General features: G+C 47.9%; 1 protein-coding gene across 1 annotated transcript in view; it reads right to left on the bottom strand.

Moving 5' to 3' along the window:
- The window catches only part of EFR3B (EFR3 homolog B), a 112,291-nt gene that overhangs the window by 27,624 nt on the left and 65,084 nt on the right, over positions 1 to 19,583 (bottom strand). Inside the window, exon 5 of the mRNA XM_033176453.1 lies at positions 2,526 to 2,647. Within this exon, the coding sequence (XP_033032344.1) occupies positions 2,526 to 2,647 (122 nt within the window). The remainder of the gene's footprint in view (positions 1 to 2,525; positions 2,648 to 19,583) is intronic.

Here is a 19,583-nt window from a genome sequence, read left to right as displayed (position 1 = left end):
TAGTGACTAGTAGTCATTTAAGTTGTTTCCAAACGTTTTGCTTTTTTTTTTTTTGAGATGGAGTCTGGCTCTGTCTCAGGCTGGAGTGCAGTGGTGCGATCTCGGCTCACCGCAACCTCTGCCTCCCAGGTTCAAGTGATTCTTCTGCCTCGGCCTCCTGAGTAGCTGGGATTACAGGCATGTGCCACCACACCCGGCTAATTTTTGTATTTCTAGTAGACACAGGGTTTCACCATGTTGATCAGGTTGGTCTCGAACTCCTTACCTCGTGATCCACCCACCTCAGCCTCCCAAAATGCTAGGATTACAGGCGTGAGTCACCGTGCCTGGCCAAACGTTTCACTTTTATAATAATGCTGTGATGGGCATCATTGTATAAAATATTTTACTACATTTCAAGTCATTGCCATGAGTGGAATCACTGAATCAAAAGGTAAGAAATAAAAGGCAGCCAGACACAGTGGCTCACACCTGTAACCCCAGCACTTTGGGAGGCTGAGGCCAGTGTATATAGCTTGAGCTCAGGAGTTCGAGACCAGCCTGGGCAACATGGCAAAGCCTCATCTCTACAAAAAATTAAAACATTAGGCCAGATGCAGTGGTTCATGCCTGTAATCCCAGCACTTTGGGAGGCTGAGGTGGGTGGATCACCTGAGGTCGGGAGTTCGAGACCAGCCTGGTCAACATGGTAAAACCCCATCTATACTAAAAATACAAAATTGGCCGGGCATGGTGGCAGGCCCCTGTAATCCCATTTACTCGAGAGGTTGAGATGAGAAAATTACTTGAACCCAGGAAGCAGAGGTTGCAGTGAGCTGAGATCATGCCACTGCACTCCTGCCTAGGCGACAGAGTAAGATCCTGTCTCAAAAAAAAAAAAGAAAGAGGAAAAAAAAAAAATTAGCCAGGCGTCGTGGTGTGCACCTGTAGTCACAGATACTTAGGAGGATGGGGTGAAAGGACAGATTGAGCCTGGGAGGCGAAGGTTGCAGTGAGCTGAGATTATGTGAGATCATGCCACTGCGCTCCAGCCTGGATGAAAGAGTGAGACTGTCTGAAAAAAATAAACAAAAGGCTCCCAATTTGCCAAAATAACTGACCCCACCCCCGGCCCATGCGCAAGCCGCAGGAGAATGCCACTCTCACAGTGCCTGCGGAGGTATTGAGGATCTTATTTTAAACATCTGTTCTAATTTTATGAGTCCAAAAAATCCTCACATTTTGTAGCTATTTCAATTCACATCCTTTTGTGATTATTGGAGATGAGCAGTTTTTCTCAAGGTTGAGTTGCCAGTTGCATTTTTAACTTCAGTTTTAACTGGGGTTGCCAGGGTGCTACCCTGGGCCTTACCAAGGAACTGTGACTGGAGGTGGCAGGAGCCTACGAGCACCAGGATACCCTGGCCCAGAAGCCTTTAGGGCCACTGGCAATGGGCAAGGATTCCCTGGAAGTACCTGGCCACACTGACCTGACCCTGACCACGTTCAAGACCCTGAGCTGGCCGCTGTCTGGACTTGGGAATGAACGACCGGGAATACTGTCCTGCTGACTTTTCTTGGTTCCAGTTTAGAAAGGCACTCCCCAAAGGACAAGTGCAACACATCCCCAGCGTGCTGGACTCGTTTGTCCCACCCAAGGGGGCCTGGCTGGCAGGAAACAAGGCCTGGTTGGCAGAAACATTTCTACCCAGGGCTCCCTTATGTGTACATGTGAATTAATTTTTCTTCTTTTCCTAACTACTTTGCACTCCTTCAGTCTCCCCAGAATCCCTTCCACAAATGCACATGATCCATTCTGTGACACCCAGATCTGACCATGCCTTTCAAAAGAAGTTCAGAAAGATCAGGCCTGGGGGAGGTGGAACTTCTTACTCTTCCTATTTATTTACTTATTTTTCGAGACAGAGTCTCACTCTGTTGCCCAGGCTGGAGTGCAGTGGCGTAATCTCAGCTCACTGCAACTTCCATCTCCCGGATTCAAGCAATTCTTGTGCCTCAGCCACCCAAGTAGCTGGGATGACAGTTGCGTGCCAGCATGCCTGGCTAATTTTTTGTATTTTTAATAGAGATGGGGGTTTCGCCATGTTGGCTAGGCTGGTCTTGAACTCCTGACCTCAAGTAATCCACCTGCCTCAGTCTCCCAAAATGCTGGGAATACAGGCATGAGCCACCACACTTGGCCCTTACTACTCCTCGTAATGGGCACAGTGGAGATCTACCCATGACCAAGGGCCCCATGAAGTCTCCGAATCACTTGAACCTGGGAGGCGGAGGTTGCAATTAGCCAAGACTGCGCCACTGCACTCCAGCCTGGGCAACAGAGTGAAACTCGGTCTCAAAAAAAAAAAAAAAAAAAGAGAAACCATATGTAGGGAGCTGGGTGCTGCCTACCTGCCCAGCAACATCAGAGCAGACACAGACACTAACAAAAGCAGACATGCAATAGCAGGTTGGAAGTTATCTACAGGACCCACCTTTGCTTCTGCTGTGAGCTGAACCACCCACCTTTGCCTTCCCCTACTCACTTAGTCTTGATTTCTAAGTCATCGTGGCTTGAGTGGCACATTTCGCTGAATCGGGACACAAAGAAGTCATAGCTCCGGTGATAGGATGGGGTGTCCTCCTCGATGTTGGCAAACTTCACAAACTATCATGGAGGAAGGAGAGAAATACACGAGCGAGGTGACCCACTGTGCTTCTCACTGCTGGGCATCCCCAGACCCCCTGCCATGGTCAAGCCATGGGAACCATGCATCCTGGAGCCAGCTCGGCCGGCCTCGCAGAGCACACTGGGGAAATGAGTTCCCAATCCTGCTCAGCTCTCCCGTTGCACAACAAGACTGGAAACCATGGCCCTTCTCAGGCCTACCCTGCTGTGGAAGCAGAGGATGGAAGAGAAGGGAACATGAAGGGGTTCACGGAAGCACCTGCCCTCACCCCTCCATCCAGAACTGCGCAAACACACTGGGGTAGGGAGGCTGTTAGGAATAACATGGAACCTGAGTGAAAGCCAGCGATGAAGCAGCAGCACCACCCTCAATGAATTCGAGGACACGAACAAATCTGAAATTTGACTTAAAAATGTAATTACACTTTATTGTTAGAAATTGGAGTTTGGTCAGGTGCAGTGGCTCATGCCTGTAATCCCAGCACTTTGGGAGGCCGAGGTGGGTGGATCATTTGAGGTCAGGAGTTCAAGACCAGTCTGGCCAACATGGTGAGACCCTGTGTCTACTAAAAATACAAAAATTACCCAGGCATGGTGGCAGGCGCCTGTAGTCCCAGCTACTTTGGGAGGCTGAGGCAAGAGAATCACTTGAACCTGGGAGGTGGAAGTTGTTGTGAGCCGAGATCGCACCACTGCACTCCAGCCTGGGCAACAGAGCGAGACTCCATCTCAGACAAAAACAAACAAAAACAACAATAACAACAAAAATTGGAGTCCGTTTTTTAAGTTTGCCATTTCAGTTCAGTAGGTCTTGATAGGCATCCTGGGCAGCTAGATTCCTTCTGCACCAGGATGCTGCACATTTGCAATTCTAAATAGGGACTTAATTTCAACTGAGTCCTGCAGAGAAGCAACAATCAGGAACTAAATGAAGTTAAATTACTAAATATTTAATATGATTCTCATGGGGTTTTTGTTGTTGTTGTTGTTGTTGCTTTTTTTGAGACGGAGTCTTGCTCTGTCGCCAGACTGGAATGCCGTGGCGCTATCTCAGCTCACTACAACCTCTACCTCCCGGGTTCAAGCGATTCTCTTGCCTCAGCCTCCCAGGTAGCTGGGTCCACAGGAGTATGCCACCATGCCCAGCTAATTTTTGTATTTTTCGTAGAGATGGGGTTTCACCATGTTGGCCAGGATGGTCTTGATCTCTTGACCTCGTGATCCACCCACCTCAGCCTCCCAAAGTGCTAGGATTACAGGTGTGAGCCACTGTGCCCGGCCAGGGCTTTTTTTTTTTTTTTTGAGATGAAGTCTTACTCCGTTGCCCAGGCTGGCATGCAATGGCACGATCTCGGCTCACTGCAACTTCCTCCTCTCGGTTTCAAGTGAGTCTCCTGCCTCAGCCTCCTAACTAGCTGGGATTCCAGGCACTTGCCATCATGCCTAGCTAATTTTTTTTTTTGTAGAGAGGGGGTTTCACTATGTTGGTCAGGCTGGTCTTGAACTCCTGACCTCAGGTGATCCACTCACCTCAGCCTCCCAAAGTGCTGGGATTATAGGCATCAGCCACAGCACCCAGCCTTTATAGGTTGTTTTGTTTATTGTTATTAATCTAGTACCCCCAAACAACTAAAAAGGTTAGATTCACTATACAATATATTCTCCATTATTCTGCCCTGTATTATTATTTAATTTTTATAAACATGTGTTGCGTCAGAAAGGATATGGTATTCTTCCCAAAAGTATCTAGTTAGTGGACTCTCATAATATTTAGTATTGTCAATTTGTATCTGTATTTAATGACTTAAAAGTTGTTAATAACTTTTTCTGAATGAAAATTAGCAGCTTCCACAAACATCATTAATTATTGTAGTGTTTTATTCTTACCATAATAAACACAACAGCTATTTTCTGTTGACTGAGAGAATCCCAACATATAAGCAAATAAGGAGATCTTTCCTTCCAAGCTACATCTAAAATGGATTCATATATTTGGGAGAGAATATTCTGATATCAGCAATAAATCCAAGTGACATTGCTGGCATGACTGATGTGGTGATGCAGAAGAGGCACAATGGTGGATCCAGTGGTAATCCATGCGATCACAAGATCATCAATGACGTGCAAGTTCAGGAGAGTTCCAGAAAGAAGGCTGAAGTCGGCCTTCGGCTGCCTGGCCTTCATAAGCCCTCAAGGGTGGAACACAGACTTGAGGTGCTGAAGCCATGAACCAGGTTTGGCTGAAGTTAAGGTTGGGTGCATCACTGCCCTTAGCCCCCGACACAGGCAAAGTCTGGTCCAGTCAGGATGTCTGTCCACTCAAAGGAGACACACAGCTCTAGCAGGTTCCAAATGCAGATCTAGCTCTTAACTGGAGGTGTGGACTTTGAATGAGACATTTAACTTCTTTTTATGTTTTGGTTTTCCCATGTGCAAAATAAGCAGCCCGGTTGTCACTAAGGTTCTTTTAAAGTTTCAAAAATCTATACTATGTCTACTTCGAATATGATGAGGCAGATTAAGACTCCCTATGTGTGTAAGAGTGCCTGCATTTTAGAATAAAAGAAACAGTGAAAAAAGAAGCCAATAGCAAAGAGAAAGAAACAAACACAGACTTTGTCCCCAGGATGTAGTGACGGTGTAGACTCAAATGTACCTCAGGAGAATGAACAGCCAAACTTTATGTTCGCTGGTTTGGGAGTTTGTGGGCTAATGGCTAAATTTTTTTTTTTTTTTTTGAGACAGGGTCTCGCTCTGTCATCCAGGCTGGAGTGCAGTGGTGTGATTTTGGGTCACTGCAACCTCTGCCTCCTGGGTTCAAGTGGTTCTCCCCACTCAGCCTCCCTAATAGCTGGGACTACAGCCACAATGCCTGACTAATTTTGTATTTTTAGTAGAGGCGGGGTTTTGCCATGTTGGCCAGGCTGGTCTTGAACTCCTGACCTCAAGTGATAGTCCTGCCTTGGCCTCCCAAAGTGCTGGGATTACAGTCGTGAGCCACCCTGCCTGGTCTAGAAGCTTATATAATGTCTGGTACTACCCTAAGACTTGTACATACGTCATCTCTTTTATTTCTTAAAATGATTCTAAGTTAGAGTGGTTTCTATTCTCATTTTATAGACAAAGAGACTGACATCCACAACAGTTAGGCAACTTGCCCAAGGCCCTGCAGGAGGTGCCGGGTCCCCCACATCCTGCTGCCTGTCTCCAGCAGGACTTCCTCACTGAAAACCTTGGCTTTTTGGTTGTTTTTATTTTTATTTGTCAGCTTTATTTAGGTATAATGGACAAATAGAAATTGTACATATTTATATATTTAAGGTGTACAACTTGATGTTTTAGTTATTTATTCACTCATTTATAGAGACACAGTCTTTCTCTGTCACCCAGGCTGGAGTGCAGTGGTGCAATCATGGCTCACTGCAACCTGGAACTCCTGGGCTCAAGTGATCCTCCTGCTTCCTGAGTAGCTAGGACTACAGGTGTGCACCACCATGCCTGGCTAATTTTTTTTTTTATTGTTTTATTTTTTAGACGGAGTCTCACTCTATTGCCCAGGCTGGAGTGCAGTGGCACGATCTTGGCTCACTACAAGCTCCACCTCCTGGGTTCAAGCAATTCTCCTGCCTCGGCCTCCCAAGTAGCTGGGACTACAGGCACCCACCACCACAACCAGCTAATTTTTTTGTATTTTTAGTAGAGACAGGGGTTTCACCATGTTAGCCAGGATGGTCTCGATCTCCTGACCTCGTGATCTGCCCACCTCGGCCTCCCAACGTGCTGGGATTACAGGTGTGAGCCACCACACCTGGCTTTTTTTTTTTTTTTTTTTTTGTAGAGACAGGGTCTCATTATGTTGCCCAGGCTGGTCTCAAACTCCTGGGATCAAGTAATCCTCCCTCCTAGGCCTCCAACTTGATGTTTCTGACATACACTGTGAAATAGTCAGCATGATTACGCCAGTTAACATATAACCTCATATAACTGCCTTTTTCTTTCCTCTTCCCTCCTTCCTTTCTGTGATAAGAACATTTAAGATAGGTAAGATGTGGAAACAACCTAAATGTCTGACAAATAAATGGATATAGAAAATCCATTTGTGTATCCATTTGTGTCATCTGTGTATACACACATACACAGTGGAATATTCAGCCTTAAAGAAGGGAATCCTGCCGGCTGCAACAAAATGGATGAACCTGGAAGACATTATGCTCGGTAAAACAAATCAGACACAGAAAGACAAACACTGCCTGATCTCACTCATATGTGGAATCTAAAATGGTTAATCTTGGCCAGGCGCAGTGACACACGCCTGTAATCCCAGCACTTTGGGAGGCCGAGGCAGGCAGATCACTTGAGGTCAGGAGTTTGAGACCAGCCTGGCCAACATGGTGAAACCCCATCTCTACTAAAAATACAAAAAATTTGCCAGGCGTGGTGGTGTGCGCCTGTAATCCCAGTTACTTGGGAGGCTGAGGCAGGAGAATTGCTTGAACCCGGGAGGCAGAGGTTGTAGTAAGCCAAGATCACACCACTGCACTCTAGCCCGGGCGACAGAGCAAGACTCCATCTCAAAATAAAATTAAATTTAAGTTAAATGTAAAATAAAATAAAATGTCAAGTTCACAGAAGCAGAGTAGAAGGGTGATTGCCGGGGCTAGGGGTAGTGGAAATAGGGAGACGTTGGTCAAAGGGTACAAACTTTCTCCAGTTTTTATTGCTGCCTTCTGCTTCCTCCAGCCTCAGGCTAGATGACACAGGAACATTGCTGCTGGGGAGGGGGGATGATATTGTTAGGGAAGAACAAGAGGTGGATAAGAAAGTGGGCAACAGGTACTTAGTATTGTTTTATTAAGAGGGTGGGGGACAGGTAGGGTGGGGCTAGAGGTGGGAGGACTCGGCTTTTCAAACACTGCCAGACAGCAGAGTCATGGGGCACTGCTGACCACACTGGTTTCTGCCCCCCACCCCTCCCAGACATGCTGACTCTGTCCTGGAAGAGGCCCGGGAATCTCAGTGGGCCAGTCTGAGGCCTACACCTGGGAAGCCACGCCTGGGAGCTGCAGGCAGGGGCTGACGGGCAGTCCCGCCTTCTCTCCTCCTCTCCCCTCCCCACACCCATGCCCCTTGGAACCCATTCCTGATCCTGGTGGAACGGGGACACCAAGACCCCTCCACGTTCAACTCTGACTCTCCTCTTTCTCAGGGAGCCGTGGCACCATAGGACTGAGGCCAGTCAGGCCACACAGCTGCTCACGGCCAACATCTGTCCTCATTATCCCTGCTGTCTATGCTGTTAAATATTTCAATCATTATCCCTGGCTGTAAGGTCAGAATTGACATTAAAATAAATTTTTTTAAAAATGAAAGTTCTGCAGTTACCCCTGAGGTGGTGCGAGGTAGAAAACGTAAGTGGGACTCCCTTTCCTAAAACCATAGAAGGCCTCATTCCAGACCAGGTCAGCAGTTCCTCCTGAATCTGTCCCAAGCAGGTCAGCCATAGCTGCTAACCTCACTGGAAAACTCCCTTGTTCTCTCCTTCTGCGGCTCCATGAGTCCCTGGATGTGTGTTCTTCTGTGCTCTTCTTCCCTGACATATTAGTTTTGAGTCTTCAAAAAAAATTTTTTTTTTCTTTTTTTTTTGAAATAGTCTTGCCCTGTTGCCCAGGAGGGAGTACAGTGGCACCATCTTGGCTCGCTACAACCTCTGCCTCCCAGGTTCAAGCAACCCGTGCCTCAGCCTCCCAAAAGCTAGGATTACAGGCACCCGCCACCACTCCTGGCTAATTTTTGTATTTTTAGTAGAGACGGGGTTTTGCCATGTTGGCCAGGCTGGTCTTGAACTCTTGGTCTCAAGCAATCTGCCTGCCTCGGCCTCCCAAAGTGCTGGGATTACAGGCGTGAGCCACCGCACCTGGCCTGTTTTCTTTTCTTTAAAATGTATCTATCACCTCCTAGGAACATGAATAAAGTAGAGAAGATTCAGAAAAGCTCCCTGAGCTCCTGGAGTAACAGGAACTATGTGAACTCAAGGCATATTATTAGTAAGGTTCTTATTCTAAGAGGCTTAGACTTTTTATGACCCTACCGGATTCAGCACCACACAATCATTGAATAGCAGTGTTCGCTGGGGCAATGAACAAATATATTCCACTCACCACTTAAAAAACAACACGCCATTCTTAACATGCCACTGTTCTTTCCCATCCCACTTGATCAGAAAAACAAATTTCAGATATGGTTGTAGTAAAGCTTATTTGCTTTCTTTTAATCTATGCCTTGTTCTGTTGGAAGCCTTCCAAATATCTAAAAGACATCACAAAGCCCGAGTTCTAGAAAAGGCTATTCATAGACATAGGAGTTTTCATCAGGAATGGCCAGGCCAGGCCCCGTTAACACCTACAGTGTAAGTAATAACAACAGTAAATATTTTTGTGGCACTGGTTGCTTAACATGTCAGTGTTAGCTGTCTGTGACTGTGTTGTTTCTGCCTCAGTCTTGACATCGTCTTATCCCGTGTGTCAAATCTCCCTCTGCTTATCTCTAATAAAATGCTTGTGATTGCATTTCGACCCATCTGGAAAATCCACGATAATCTCTCAATCTCAAATTAAGTTAGTCCTTAATTTAATCACAGCTGCTAAGACCCTGTTTCCATATAAGGTCACATGCAGAGGGATTAAGATGGAGCCATCTATTGATGCATCATTTCCCAGCTGATCACAACATCCTTTATCTGATACGATTTTCGGCAATCTTGTGAGTTTAGCAGAACATGCGTTGCTCCCGTTAGAGAGATGAAAAAACTGAGGCTTAAGGGAGCAAGTGAATTATTTCAGCTCAGCCCGCTTGTGACAGGTGGAGCTGAGCCTCAGGCTTGGGAATTCTCGCACTGGGTCCCATGATCTTAGCTCTTTACATTTTAATGTGTATCAGAACTACCTAGGGAGCTTGTTTAAAATACCGATTTCTGAGCCACTCCAGCCTACTGCTTTCCTACTGAACAGACTCTCTACTTATTTTATTTTATTTTATTTTCTCTATTTATTTTATTTTATTTATTTATTTATTTATTTTTTGAGACAGTATCTCACTCCTGCTGCCCAGGCTGCAGTGCAGAGGCGTGATCACGGCTCACTGCAGGCTTGACTTTCTGGGCTCAAGAAATTCTCTCACCTCAGCCTCCCGAGTAGCTGGAACTACAGGTGTGCGCCACAATGCCTGGCTAATTTTTTATTTTGTACAGATGGGGTTTCAGTGTTGCCCAGGCTGGTCTCATATTCCTGGGCTCAAGTGATCCACCCACCTTGGCTTCCCAAAGTGCTGGGATTACAGGCATGAGCCACTGCGCCCGGCCAGGTATCTACATCCTTAAGTGCCCGCTCCCCCTATTCTAGGGCATGGGGTCTACAGGTCACATGTTCTTGGCCCAGGGTAAACTCGTCCAACAACTATAGAAATGTTCTGAGGCAGGGTGGGGGGAAGAAAGCTCTCACAGAACCTTGAGAAAAGCTAGGGAAGTATGTTCTTGGTCATGGAGGTCCATCAAGGCTGGATGGATGGACAGCCACTTCCTTTGAAGGGGAGAACTGGGGTGGTTTGGGCTTGAACCAAGGGTAGCATGGCTCCATCTCTGGAGCACAGTTTGCGCTCCGGGGCCCAGGACTGCCTAGGAGGCTGTAGCCTTGAGTCTCGGGCTGTTGACCATTCCATTCCCTCGGGCTGCCAGGACTCTTGCTCTGTTAGATATTCTAGTGAGACTGCACTTAATGCCAGTCCCTGCTCTCCCATGGATAAGGTGTGTGCAGCAGGGCTATCTGAGAAAAAAAGCACCTTTTTGGTACCAGGATCTTGAGCCTCCTTAGGATCCCTTGGTGTGACAGATTGTGGGGAGGCGCTTCCCTTCCCTGAGGCTGGAAGTATGAAAGCACAGTCCCAGCAGCCCAGCTGGGTCACCTGGTCAGGGACCGCTGGTCATGGCTCCCTGTAGGGGCAGCTCCTAGAAAGCCCACCCTATGTGGCTCCTGAATCTTCCAGGGGTTGACATGAGGGGGCCAAGCTGGAAATTTTGGTGACAGTGATTCAGAGGGTCTGATGGGGTTTTTCCTGGGGACCCTGGTCAAAGGACCACACCTATTGCGGAAGTCCACCTCAGAATGTGCCGGTGTCTGGCTGAGATGAGGTTGGGACTCTCAGGTTTTAGAGTGAGTAAGGCCTTTTCCCTCTTAAACAGGCAGCGTAGTGTTATGACTACAAGAAGGGGTTTGGAGCCAGACCACATATTTGAATCCTAATTATTAGTAGGGTGATCTGGGACAAGCTTACTTGTCCCAGCTTACTTGAAGCTCCCTGTGCCTCAGTTCCCTATCAAGTAGGGGTAACCCAAGCACCTGCCTTGTAGGCTTGGTTTGACCAGAACTCTACCTGCCTCACCTGTCACAGTACGCACTGCCTCCTCATTTTCTCCCCCAGTGCATTTTTGGCCTGTCATCAATACTCCATGAGTTTCCACTGGGCCCGTTTACCTGTGTGACTGGTCACTATTTCTTTAAATGCATAATACAGCGAGAACTTCCTAAATGTTTCACCCCTACAATTGTGAATTCATACTTCACAGATGACCTTTATTAAAATTTGAGTTCTAATGCATGAGATCATGAAAGATCATGGTTTTTTGTTTGTTTGTTTGTTTGTTTGTTTGAAGATATAGCAATGATGAGGAAAGTCGCCATAGCAACAAACTGAAGATTTCGAACATGTGACATTTCAAAGGCCAGGGGTACTGCTAGGGCCACCCTTTCAAGATCAAAGTTTCAGCTCTTTATATACAACAAAGGGCGCCAAGCTTGCTGGAGTGATCACCCACCCTGTGGTATAGGCAGCCAGGAGGCAAAATGGTGTGAAAACTGAGGGTTACTAAGGGTCAATAGAGAGCGAAAGCTCCAAAGACTGGCCTTGCAGGAATAGCTCTCCCCTGGTCTTATCACAGGCCAAGTCTCTCCAAACAGAAGATAGCCATTCCCTCTTCTATAAATGGGCCTTCTGAACCAACCAACTTCCTGCTGTCAGTGACAGAACTATAGTTAAAAATACGGGGCATACATAAAACCCAACTCTCTCACAGCTCAAGGACTGACGGCCTTTTTGCTGCATTTACCTACACAAAGAGAAAGGAGAACTGCTTCTTTGCCTCACTAGAGTTAACCTGGGTAGAAAAATCAGCACCAAAAAGCATTGCCCAAATTTAAGACAAGTCCTAGTTGGAAAGCAAATCTTGCCAGCCACATGGTTTTGAGTTTACCATTGCCTGTCCCTTTCTCCCCACTGCCCTTGTTTATAGCAATTCCCTGGGGCAGTTTTCACTGTAGCCAGAGGCACAGTCTATCCCATCTTAACTTGATCATGTCCTGCCAACCTCCTGACTACCAGCCAAGGCATAGTAACTCCCCAGATCTATGACATACTCTCCTGTCCATCCACATTACACAGTCCCTCCTTCAAGACTCTGCAAAACTGGCTGTGGTTTTAAGGACTCCTGGGAAAGTCTAGTCCTTGCTGGCCCCAGGACACCATCCCTGCTGGCCCCGGGTAGCCCCATCTGCTGGACTCCAAGGCCTGCACTTAGGAAACACAGACCTCGGGGAGCACCAGCTGGCTGCCTCTGCTCTCAGAGCCTGTCTCTAGCTGGGGCTGAGCCCATGCCTTGGGCCATTCCACTGGCCTTGCAGTTCTGACCTCACCTGACTTCACAGAACCCACCTCCGGCCTGCTGGTCTCCAGCAGTGCTGATTTTTGAACCAAAGTGCTGAAGATTGGGGCATATCTAGTCCACAGATGACAGTTAAAACCACAAGAGTTGATGAAATTGTCCAGGGGCAGTATATCCAGTGAGAAGAGGGTAGAGCACAGAGCCTTGGAGACCACAGACACTCAGGGGGATGAGGAAAAAGAGAATTATTTGAAGAACACTGTCTTGGCTTCCTGTGGCTGCTGTAACAAGTTACCACAATTTAGTGACTTAAAACAGCACACACTTATTATCTGAGTTCTGGAGCTCAGAAGTCTACAATAGGTCTGCATGGCTGCATTCCTTCTGGGGGCTCCAGGGAGCATCCATTTTCTCAGGCTTTCCAGCTTCCAGAAGCCACCTACATCCTTTGGCTTGTGCCCCCTTCTCCATCTTCAAAGCCAGCAGCAGGGCATCTTCAGATCTCTTTGTCTCTGTCCCTCCGCTTCCATCATCATGTCCCCTTCTGTCCAACTCTGACCCTCCTGTGTCCCTCTTATAACGACCCTTGAGATTACATCAGGCACACCTGGATTATCCAGGATAATCTCCCCCAGCTCAAGATTCTTAAATTGATCACATCTGCGAAGTCCCTTTTGTCATATAAGGTGGCATTCACAGGTTCCAGGGATTAGGACATAGGCAAAGGTGGGGTGGGGGCATCATTCAGCCTACCACAGAAACTAAGCAGGGCAAGTCCAGTGGGAAGTGTTGCAGTGACAGGCCTGAAGAAGCCCAGGGAGTGTGAAGAAGGGTGAGATCCCCAGGGAGAAATAGGTGCGATCTCCAGGGAGGAATGGGCACGATCCCAGGGAGAAATAGGCGCAATCTCCAGGGAGGAATGGGCACGATCCCAGGGAGAAATAGGCGCAATCTCCAGGGAGGAATGGGCACGATCCCAGGGAGAAATGGGCGCAATCTCCAGGGAGGAATGGGCGCGATCCCAGGGAGAAATAGGCGTGATCTCCAGGGAGGAATGGGCGCGATCCCAGGGAGAAATGGGCACAATCTCCAGGGAGAAATGGGCGCGATCCCAGGGAGAAATGGGCGCGATCCCAGGGAGAAATGGGTGTGATCCCAGGGAGAAATGGATGTGATCCCCAGGGAGAAATGGGTGTGATCCCAGGGAGAAATACCCAGGTAGAAATGAGCGCGATCCCAAGGAGAAATGGGCGCAATCCCCAGGGAGAAATGGGCGCGATCCCAGGGAGGAATGGGCGCGATCCCCAGGGAGAAATGGGCGCGATCCCAGGGAGGAATGAGCGCGATCCCAGGGAGAAATGAGCGCGATCCCAGGGAGAAATGGGCGCGATCCCCAGGGAGAAATGGGCGCGATCCCAGGGAGAAATGGGTGTGATCCCAGGGAGAAATGGATGTGATCCCCAGGGAGAAATGGGAGTGATCCCAGGGAGAAATACCCAGGTAGAAATGAGCGCGATCCCAGGGAGAAATGGGCGCGATCCCCAGGGAGAAATGGGCGCGATCCCCAGGGAGAAATGGGCGCGATCCCCAGGGAGAAATGGGTGCGATCCCAGGGAGGAACGGGCGCGATCCCAGAGAGAAATGGGCGCGATCCCAGGGAGAAATGGGTGCGATCCCAGGGAGAAATGGGCGCGATCCCAGGGAGAAATGGGAGCGATCCCCAGGGAGAAATGGGCGCGATCCCAGGGAGAAATGGGCGCGATCCCAGGGAGAAATGGGCGCGATCCCAGGGAGGAATGGGCGCGATCCCAGGGAGGAATGGGCGCGATCCCAGGGAGGAAATGGGTGTGATCCCAGGGAGAAATGGGCGCGATCCCAGGGAGAAATGGGTGTGATCCCAGGGAGAAATGGATGTGATCCCCAGGGAGAAATGGGAGTGATCCCAGGGAGAAATACCCAGGTAGAAATGAGCGCGATCCCCAGGGAGAAATGGGCGCGATCCCCAGGGAGAAATGGGCGCGATCCCCAGGGAGAAATGGGCGCGATCCCCAGGTAGAAATGGGCGCGATCCCAGGGAGAAATGGGTGTGATCCCAGGGAGGAATGAGCGCGATCCCAGGGAGAAATGGGCGCGATCCCAGGGAGAAATGGGTGCGATCCCAGGTAGAAATGGGCGCGATCCCAGGGAGGAATGGGCGCAATCCCCAGGGAGAAATGGGCGCGATCCCAGGGAGAAATGGGCGCGATCCCAGGGAGAAATGGGTGCGATCCCAGGGAGAAATGGGCCGATCCCAGGGAGAAATGGGCGCGATCCCCAGGGAGAAATGGGCGCGATCCCAGGGAGAAATGGGTGTAATCCCAGGGAGAAATGGGTGCGATCCCCAGGGAGAAATGGGTGCAACCCCAGGGAGAAATGCCACCAAAGATAAAAACATGAGGGGCAAGGTGGGTGGGGAGTGGGTTATTTTCATGGTTTCCACAGATTCTAACTGCAAAGATAAAAATGTAATTTTACAGTGGAGAGGGGTGGCTCCCACACCCTAGACCGGGATCACACTGGGCATCTGCAAAGGTGGGACACAGACATTTGTGCCTCCTGCTGTGATACCCGCTATAGCAACCCAAAACCCCCTCGAAGTATTATAGCCAAAAGTAGTTACCTGCATCCAATCAAACCTTCCGATCTAATTCCAGTTTGCAGGAAATACAAGAGACAGGAGAGTCAGATAAGTGACACCACAGCAAAGAACCGGACAAATCCAGAATGGGGAGCATTCTGCAAAGCAACTGACCTGCCCTCCAAAACGTCAATGTCACGAATAAAAGAGGGGCAGAGAGAGGTTGGGAAGCTGCTAAGAGAGGTAAGGGACATAGAAAACAAAGAAATAGTCTTTACTAAGTTCTGATTTGAAAAAGAATAGCAATGTAGACAACGGGGGACAATTAGGGAAATCTGGATTTGGTCGACATATTAAAATAAGACCAGGGAATGACGGTTGATTTTGTCAGGCAAGCTAATGGCATTTTGTAGTTATGCAGGAGAATGTAATTTTTTTTTTTGTTTTTCTCGTTTATTAATTTAATTTATTACTACGCTGCAAGAGACTTGAACTTGTGTTTAGATTGAGGGAAGGAATCAAAGCAAGGCAAAGAGTGGAGATGGGGAGGGGGCAGAAAGGATGGACCCAGGGAGGCTCCGGAGGGGCTGGGAACCCTTTGGAGAGGAAGAAGATGGGCACAGGAAGTGGAAAAAGCACCCTGGGACAGCCCCCATTTCCTGAGTGGGAGAAGAAGGCAAAGGCATCTTGAAACTGAAGAAGCTAATTTGGGAGGGGAATTTGGGGGAAATGGAAGGTTTGTAAGGACCACTTGGAGGACGTGAGAGGAGGCTGCTTGAAAGCCCAGTAAACTCCTAATGCACATATGTGTAGAGGCCCCAACCCACAGGCCGTGTGGTTTTCTGAGGTGGGGGCATTAGGGTAGGGGGAACAGGGTGCTGCACAGCCTGAGTCACAAGGAGGGACGTCTCCAGGATCCCCATAACCCTGGCCTGCTGCAGGGGAGCCGCCCTCCCCCTCACCTGCTGGGTGACTCGCTTTGCACCAGCCTCCGTGTGGGCTTGGTTTGAGGTTGTGGCACAGTAAAAGCATAAATGCCTGTGTGCCATTGACTCTGGGTTACTCAGAGTCCAACATTTTAAAAATTGAGGTAAAATACACATATCATAAAATTAGCCATTTTAAAGCACCCAATTCAGCGGCATTTAAGTCATTCACAATGTTTTGCAACCAAAACATTTTCCTCACCCCAAAAGGAAATCCTATATCCACTCAGCAGTCCGTCTCCATTCCTCTCTCCCCCTTCACCTGGCAAACACACATCTACTTCCTGTCTCCACGGATTTACCTAATTGTTTATCTCATAGAAGTGGGATGATAAATAGGTGACCTTTTGGTTGTATCTACCTTTCAGCTCTTGTGAATAGTGTTGCTATGAACAATTGTGTACAACTATTTCTTTGAGAACCTGTTGTTAATTATTTTGGGTATATATCCGGCGGAGTTGCTGGGCCATATAATTCCATATGTTTAACTTTTTGAGGAAGCACCAAACTATTTTCCATAGGTGTTGCACCATTTTACATTTCCACCAGCAATGCATAAGGGTTCCAGTTTCCACACATCCTCGCCAACATTTGCCATCTTTTGTGTGTGAGGCTGTGTTTTTTTTTTTTTTTTTTTTTTTTTTTGAGACGGAGTCTCGCTCTGTCACCCAGGCTGGAGTGCAGTGGCGCGATCTCGGCTCACTGCAAGCTCCGCCTCCCGGGTTTACGCCATTCTCCTGCCTCAGCCTCCCGAGTAGCTGGGACTACAGGCGCCCGCCATCTCGCCCGGCTAATTTTTTGTATTTTTTTAGTAGAGACGGGGTTTCACCGTGTTAGCCAGGATGGTCTCGATCTCCTGACCTCGTGATCCACCCGTCTCGGCCTCCCAAAGTGCTGGGATTACAGGCTTGAGCCACCGCGCCCGGCCAAGAGACTGTGTTTTTAATCGCCATCTTAGTGGGTGTGAAGTGGTGTCTTGTTGCGGTTTTGACTTGTATTTCCTTAATGATTAGTGATGTTAAGCATCTTTTCATGTGCTTCTTGCCATTTGTATATCTTTTGGGGAAATGTCTATGAAAGTTCTTTGTCCGTTTTTAATTTTTTGTTGTTGTTGTTAAGTCTTAATAATTATTTGTATATTTTGGTTATTGAACCCTTATTAAATATATGATTGGTAAATATTTTCTCCCATTCCATGGGTTATCTTTTTTTTTTTTTTTTTGAGACGGAGTCTCGCTCTGTCGCCTGGGCTGGAGTGCAGTGACGGGATCTCAGCTCACTGCAAGCTCCGCCTCCCGAGTTTACGCCATTCTCCTGCCTCAGCCTCCCGAGTAGCTGGGACTACAGGCGCCCGCCACCTTGCCCGGCTAGTTTTTTGTATTTTTTAGTAGAGACGGGGTTTCACCGTGTTAGCCAGGATGGTCTCGATCTCCTGACCTCGTGATCCGCCCGTCCCGGCCTCCCAAAGTGCTGGGATTACAGGCTTGAGCCACCGCGCCCGGCCGGTTATCTTTTTACTGTCTTGATTGTGTCCTTTGGTGCATATAAGTTTTACTTTCTTTTTTTTTTGACAAAGTCTCACTTTGTCATCCAGGCTGGAGTGCAGTAGAGTGATCTTGGCTCACTGCAACCTTTGCCTCCTGGGTTCAAGCAATTCTCTCACCTCAGCCTCCCAAGTAGCCGGGATTATAGGCATGCACCACCACACCTCAGCTGAATTTTGAATTTTTAGTAGAGATGGGGTTTCATAATGTTGGCCAGGCTGGTCTGGAACTCTTGACTTCAAGTGATCCACCCACCTCGGCCTCCCAAAGAGTTGGGATTATAAGTGTAAGCCACTGTGTCCAAAGTTTTAAATTTTGATGAAGTCCAATTTATCTATGTTGTTTCTATAGTTGCTTTTGCTTTTGATATCATATCTAAGAATCCATTGCCAAGTCCAAGACCTAAAGACTTATCCCTATAGTTTCTTCTAAGAGTCTTATAGTTTTAGCTCTTACATTTAAGGCTTTGATCTATTTTGAGTTAATTTTTGTGTGTGGTGTGAGATAGAAGTGAAAGTATAAACTTTCAATCTATGAATCTTCATAATATTTTACCGTTCGTATACACTAGGCTAATATATTAGATTGTTTATGTAGAGGATCTCGGCATCATCAGATTTAATATTTTTAGTTTATCATTAGTAAGTGCCCTTAAAAAGTCAGGACATGTGGTGATTGACACTGTCCCCAAGACATGCATCTGCACCCATCATGCAATTAGGCAAGTGTGCAGAAATGAATCCCCAGTGAGTAAGGAGCTTAGCAGGCCCTGCCTCCCCACCTTCTCCTGGCTTTTCCAGTCCCTCATCATGATCCAAAGCCCAGGTATTCTCATTAAGGGCTGGAAAGCATCATTTAAATTTTCGCTGGGCACGGTGGCTCACACCTGTAACCCCAGCACTTTGGGAGGCAGAGGCAGGTGGATCACTTGAGGTCAGGAGTTTGAGAAGAGCCTGGCCAACATGGTGAAACTCCGTCTCTACTAAAAATACAAAAATTAGCTGGGCATGGTGGCAGGTGCCTGTAATCCCAGCTACTCGGGAGGCTGAGGCAGGAGAATCGCTTGAACCCAGGAGGCGGAGGTTGTAGCGAGCCAAGATCACACCACTGCACTCCAGACTGGACAACAGAAGGAGACCCTGTCTCAAAAAAAAAAAAAAAGCATCACTTACATTTTTTAAATTGTACTTTACTGCATGTAATGTACAGGAATGGTATTAGCAAATTTGGATTTTGTGACAAGTCTCTGGACTACTTCATCCTTGGGGTGATCAAGCACAAGCTGTATGAATACCTACCTGGGATGAGGGAAGCAAGGGAGGGACATGGAGAGGGAGAGAAGAAAGAATGAAAGAAGGAAAGGAGGGAAGGAATCCTACACAGGCTTAAGACTAGAATGGGTCAGTGGTTCCCAGACCTAAATGGCATCACATGGGAAGCAAAAATATACAGACTCCCAGGTCTCCTCTCCAGAGATACAGGTCTGGTTGAGCCCTGGGAATCGGTAGGTTTCTAAAGCTGATTGGTCCGAGTTGGGGACCTTGAAGGGCATATGGTCTCTGAAGAGACACTCTACAGAGGGGAGATTTGTGCTATGCCAATTCAGGGAGCAAAACCAGGTCTGAGGGAAAAGCTACAGGGAGGAAGAGTGGGCTCAAGTTAAGCCTTTTTCTTGGCTTCTCACCCACAAGGCCAGGGGCTGCCTTGTGATAGACTAAGTCTGGCCATGGGGGGCATCTGCACAGAGGCTGGGTGCCACGCTTTGGAATCTAGGGCCCAGTGAGGGGCTTTTGACCTTGCCACCCCACAGATTCTAGGGAGACTATTAATAGATGCACAGGGGCCAAAAGAATCACTGTCTAAAGCCAGCGCTCTAGCTGTGTGAGCACAGACAAACCATCTCACTTCTTGGGATCCCATCTCTACACTGAGAAATCCAACAAAATGAGGAGTTAGATGAGCTTGATTCGTTTTGCTTTCTTTTCCTTTTCTCCTTCTTTCTCTCCTTCCCTTTCTTTTGATTTCCTGGCAGCAAAACCTTTTGTCCAAATAAAATGCT

This window comes from Trachypithecus francoisi, unplaced genomic scaffold, assembly GCF_009764315.1.
Source record: "Trachypithecus francoisi isolate TF-2019V2 unplaced genomic scaffold, Tfra_2.0 Lachesis_group17, whole genome shotgun sequence".
Lineage (NCBI taxonomy): Eukaryota > Metazoa > Chordata > Mammalia > Primates > Cercopithecidae > Trachypithecus > Trachypithecus francoisi.
Note: the sequence above shows the minus strand (reverse complement) of the source record. Positions and strands in the feature narration are given on the sequence as shown.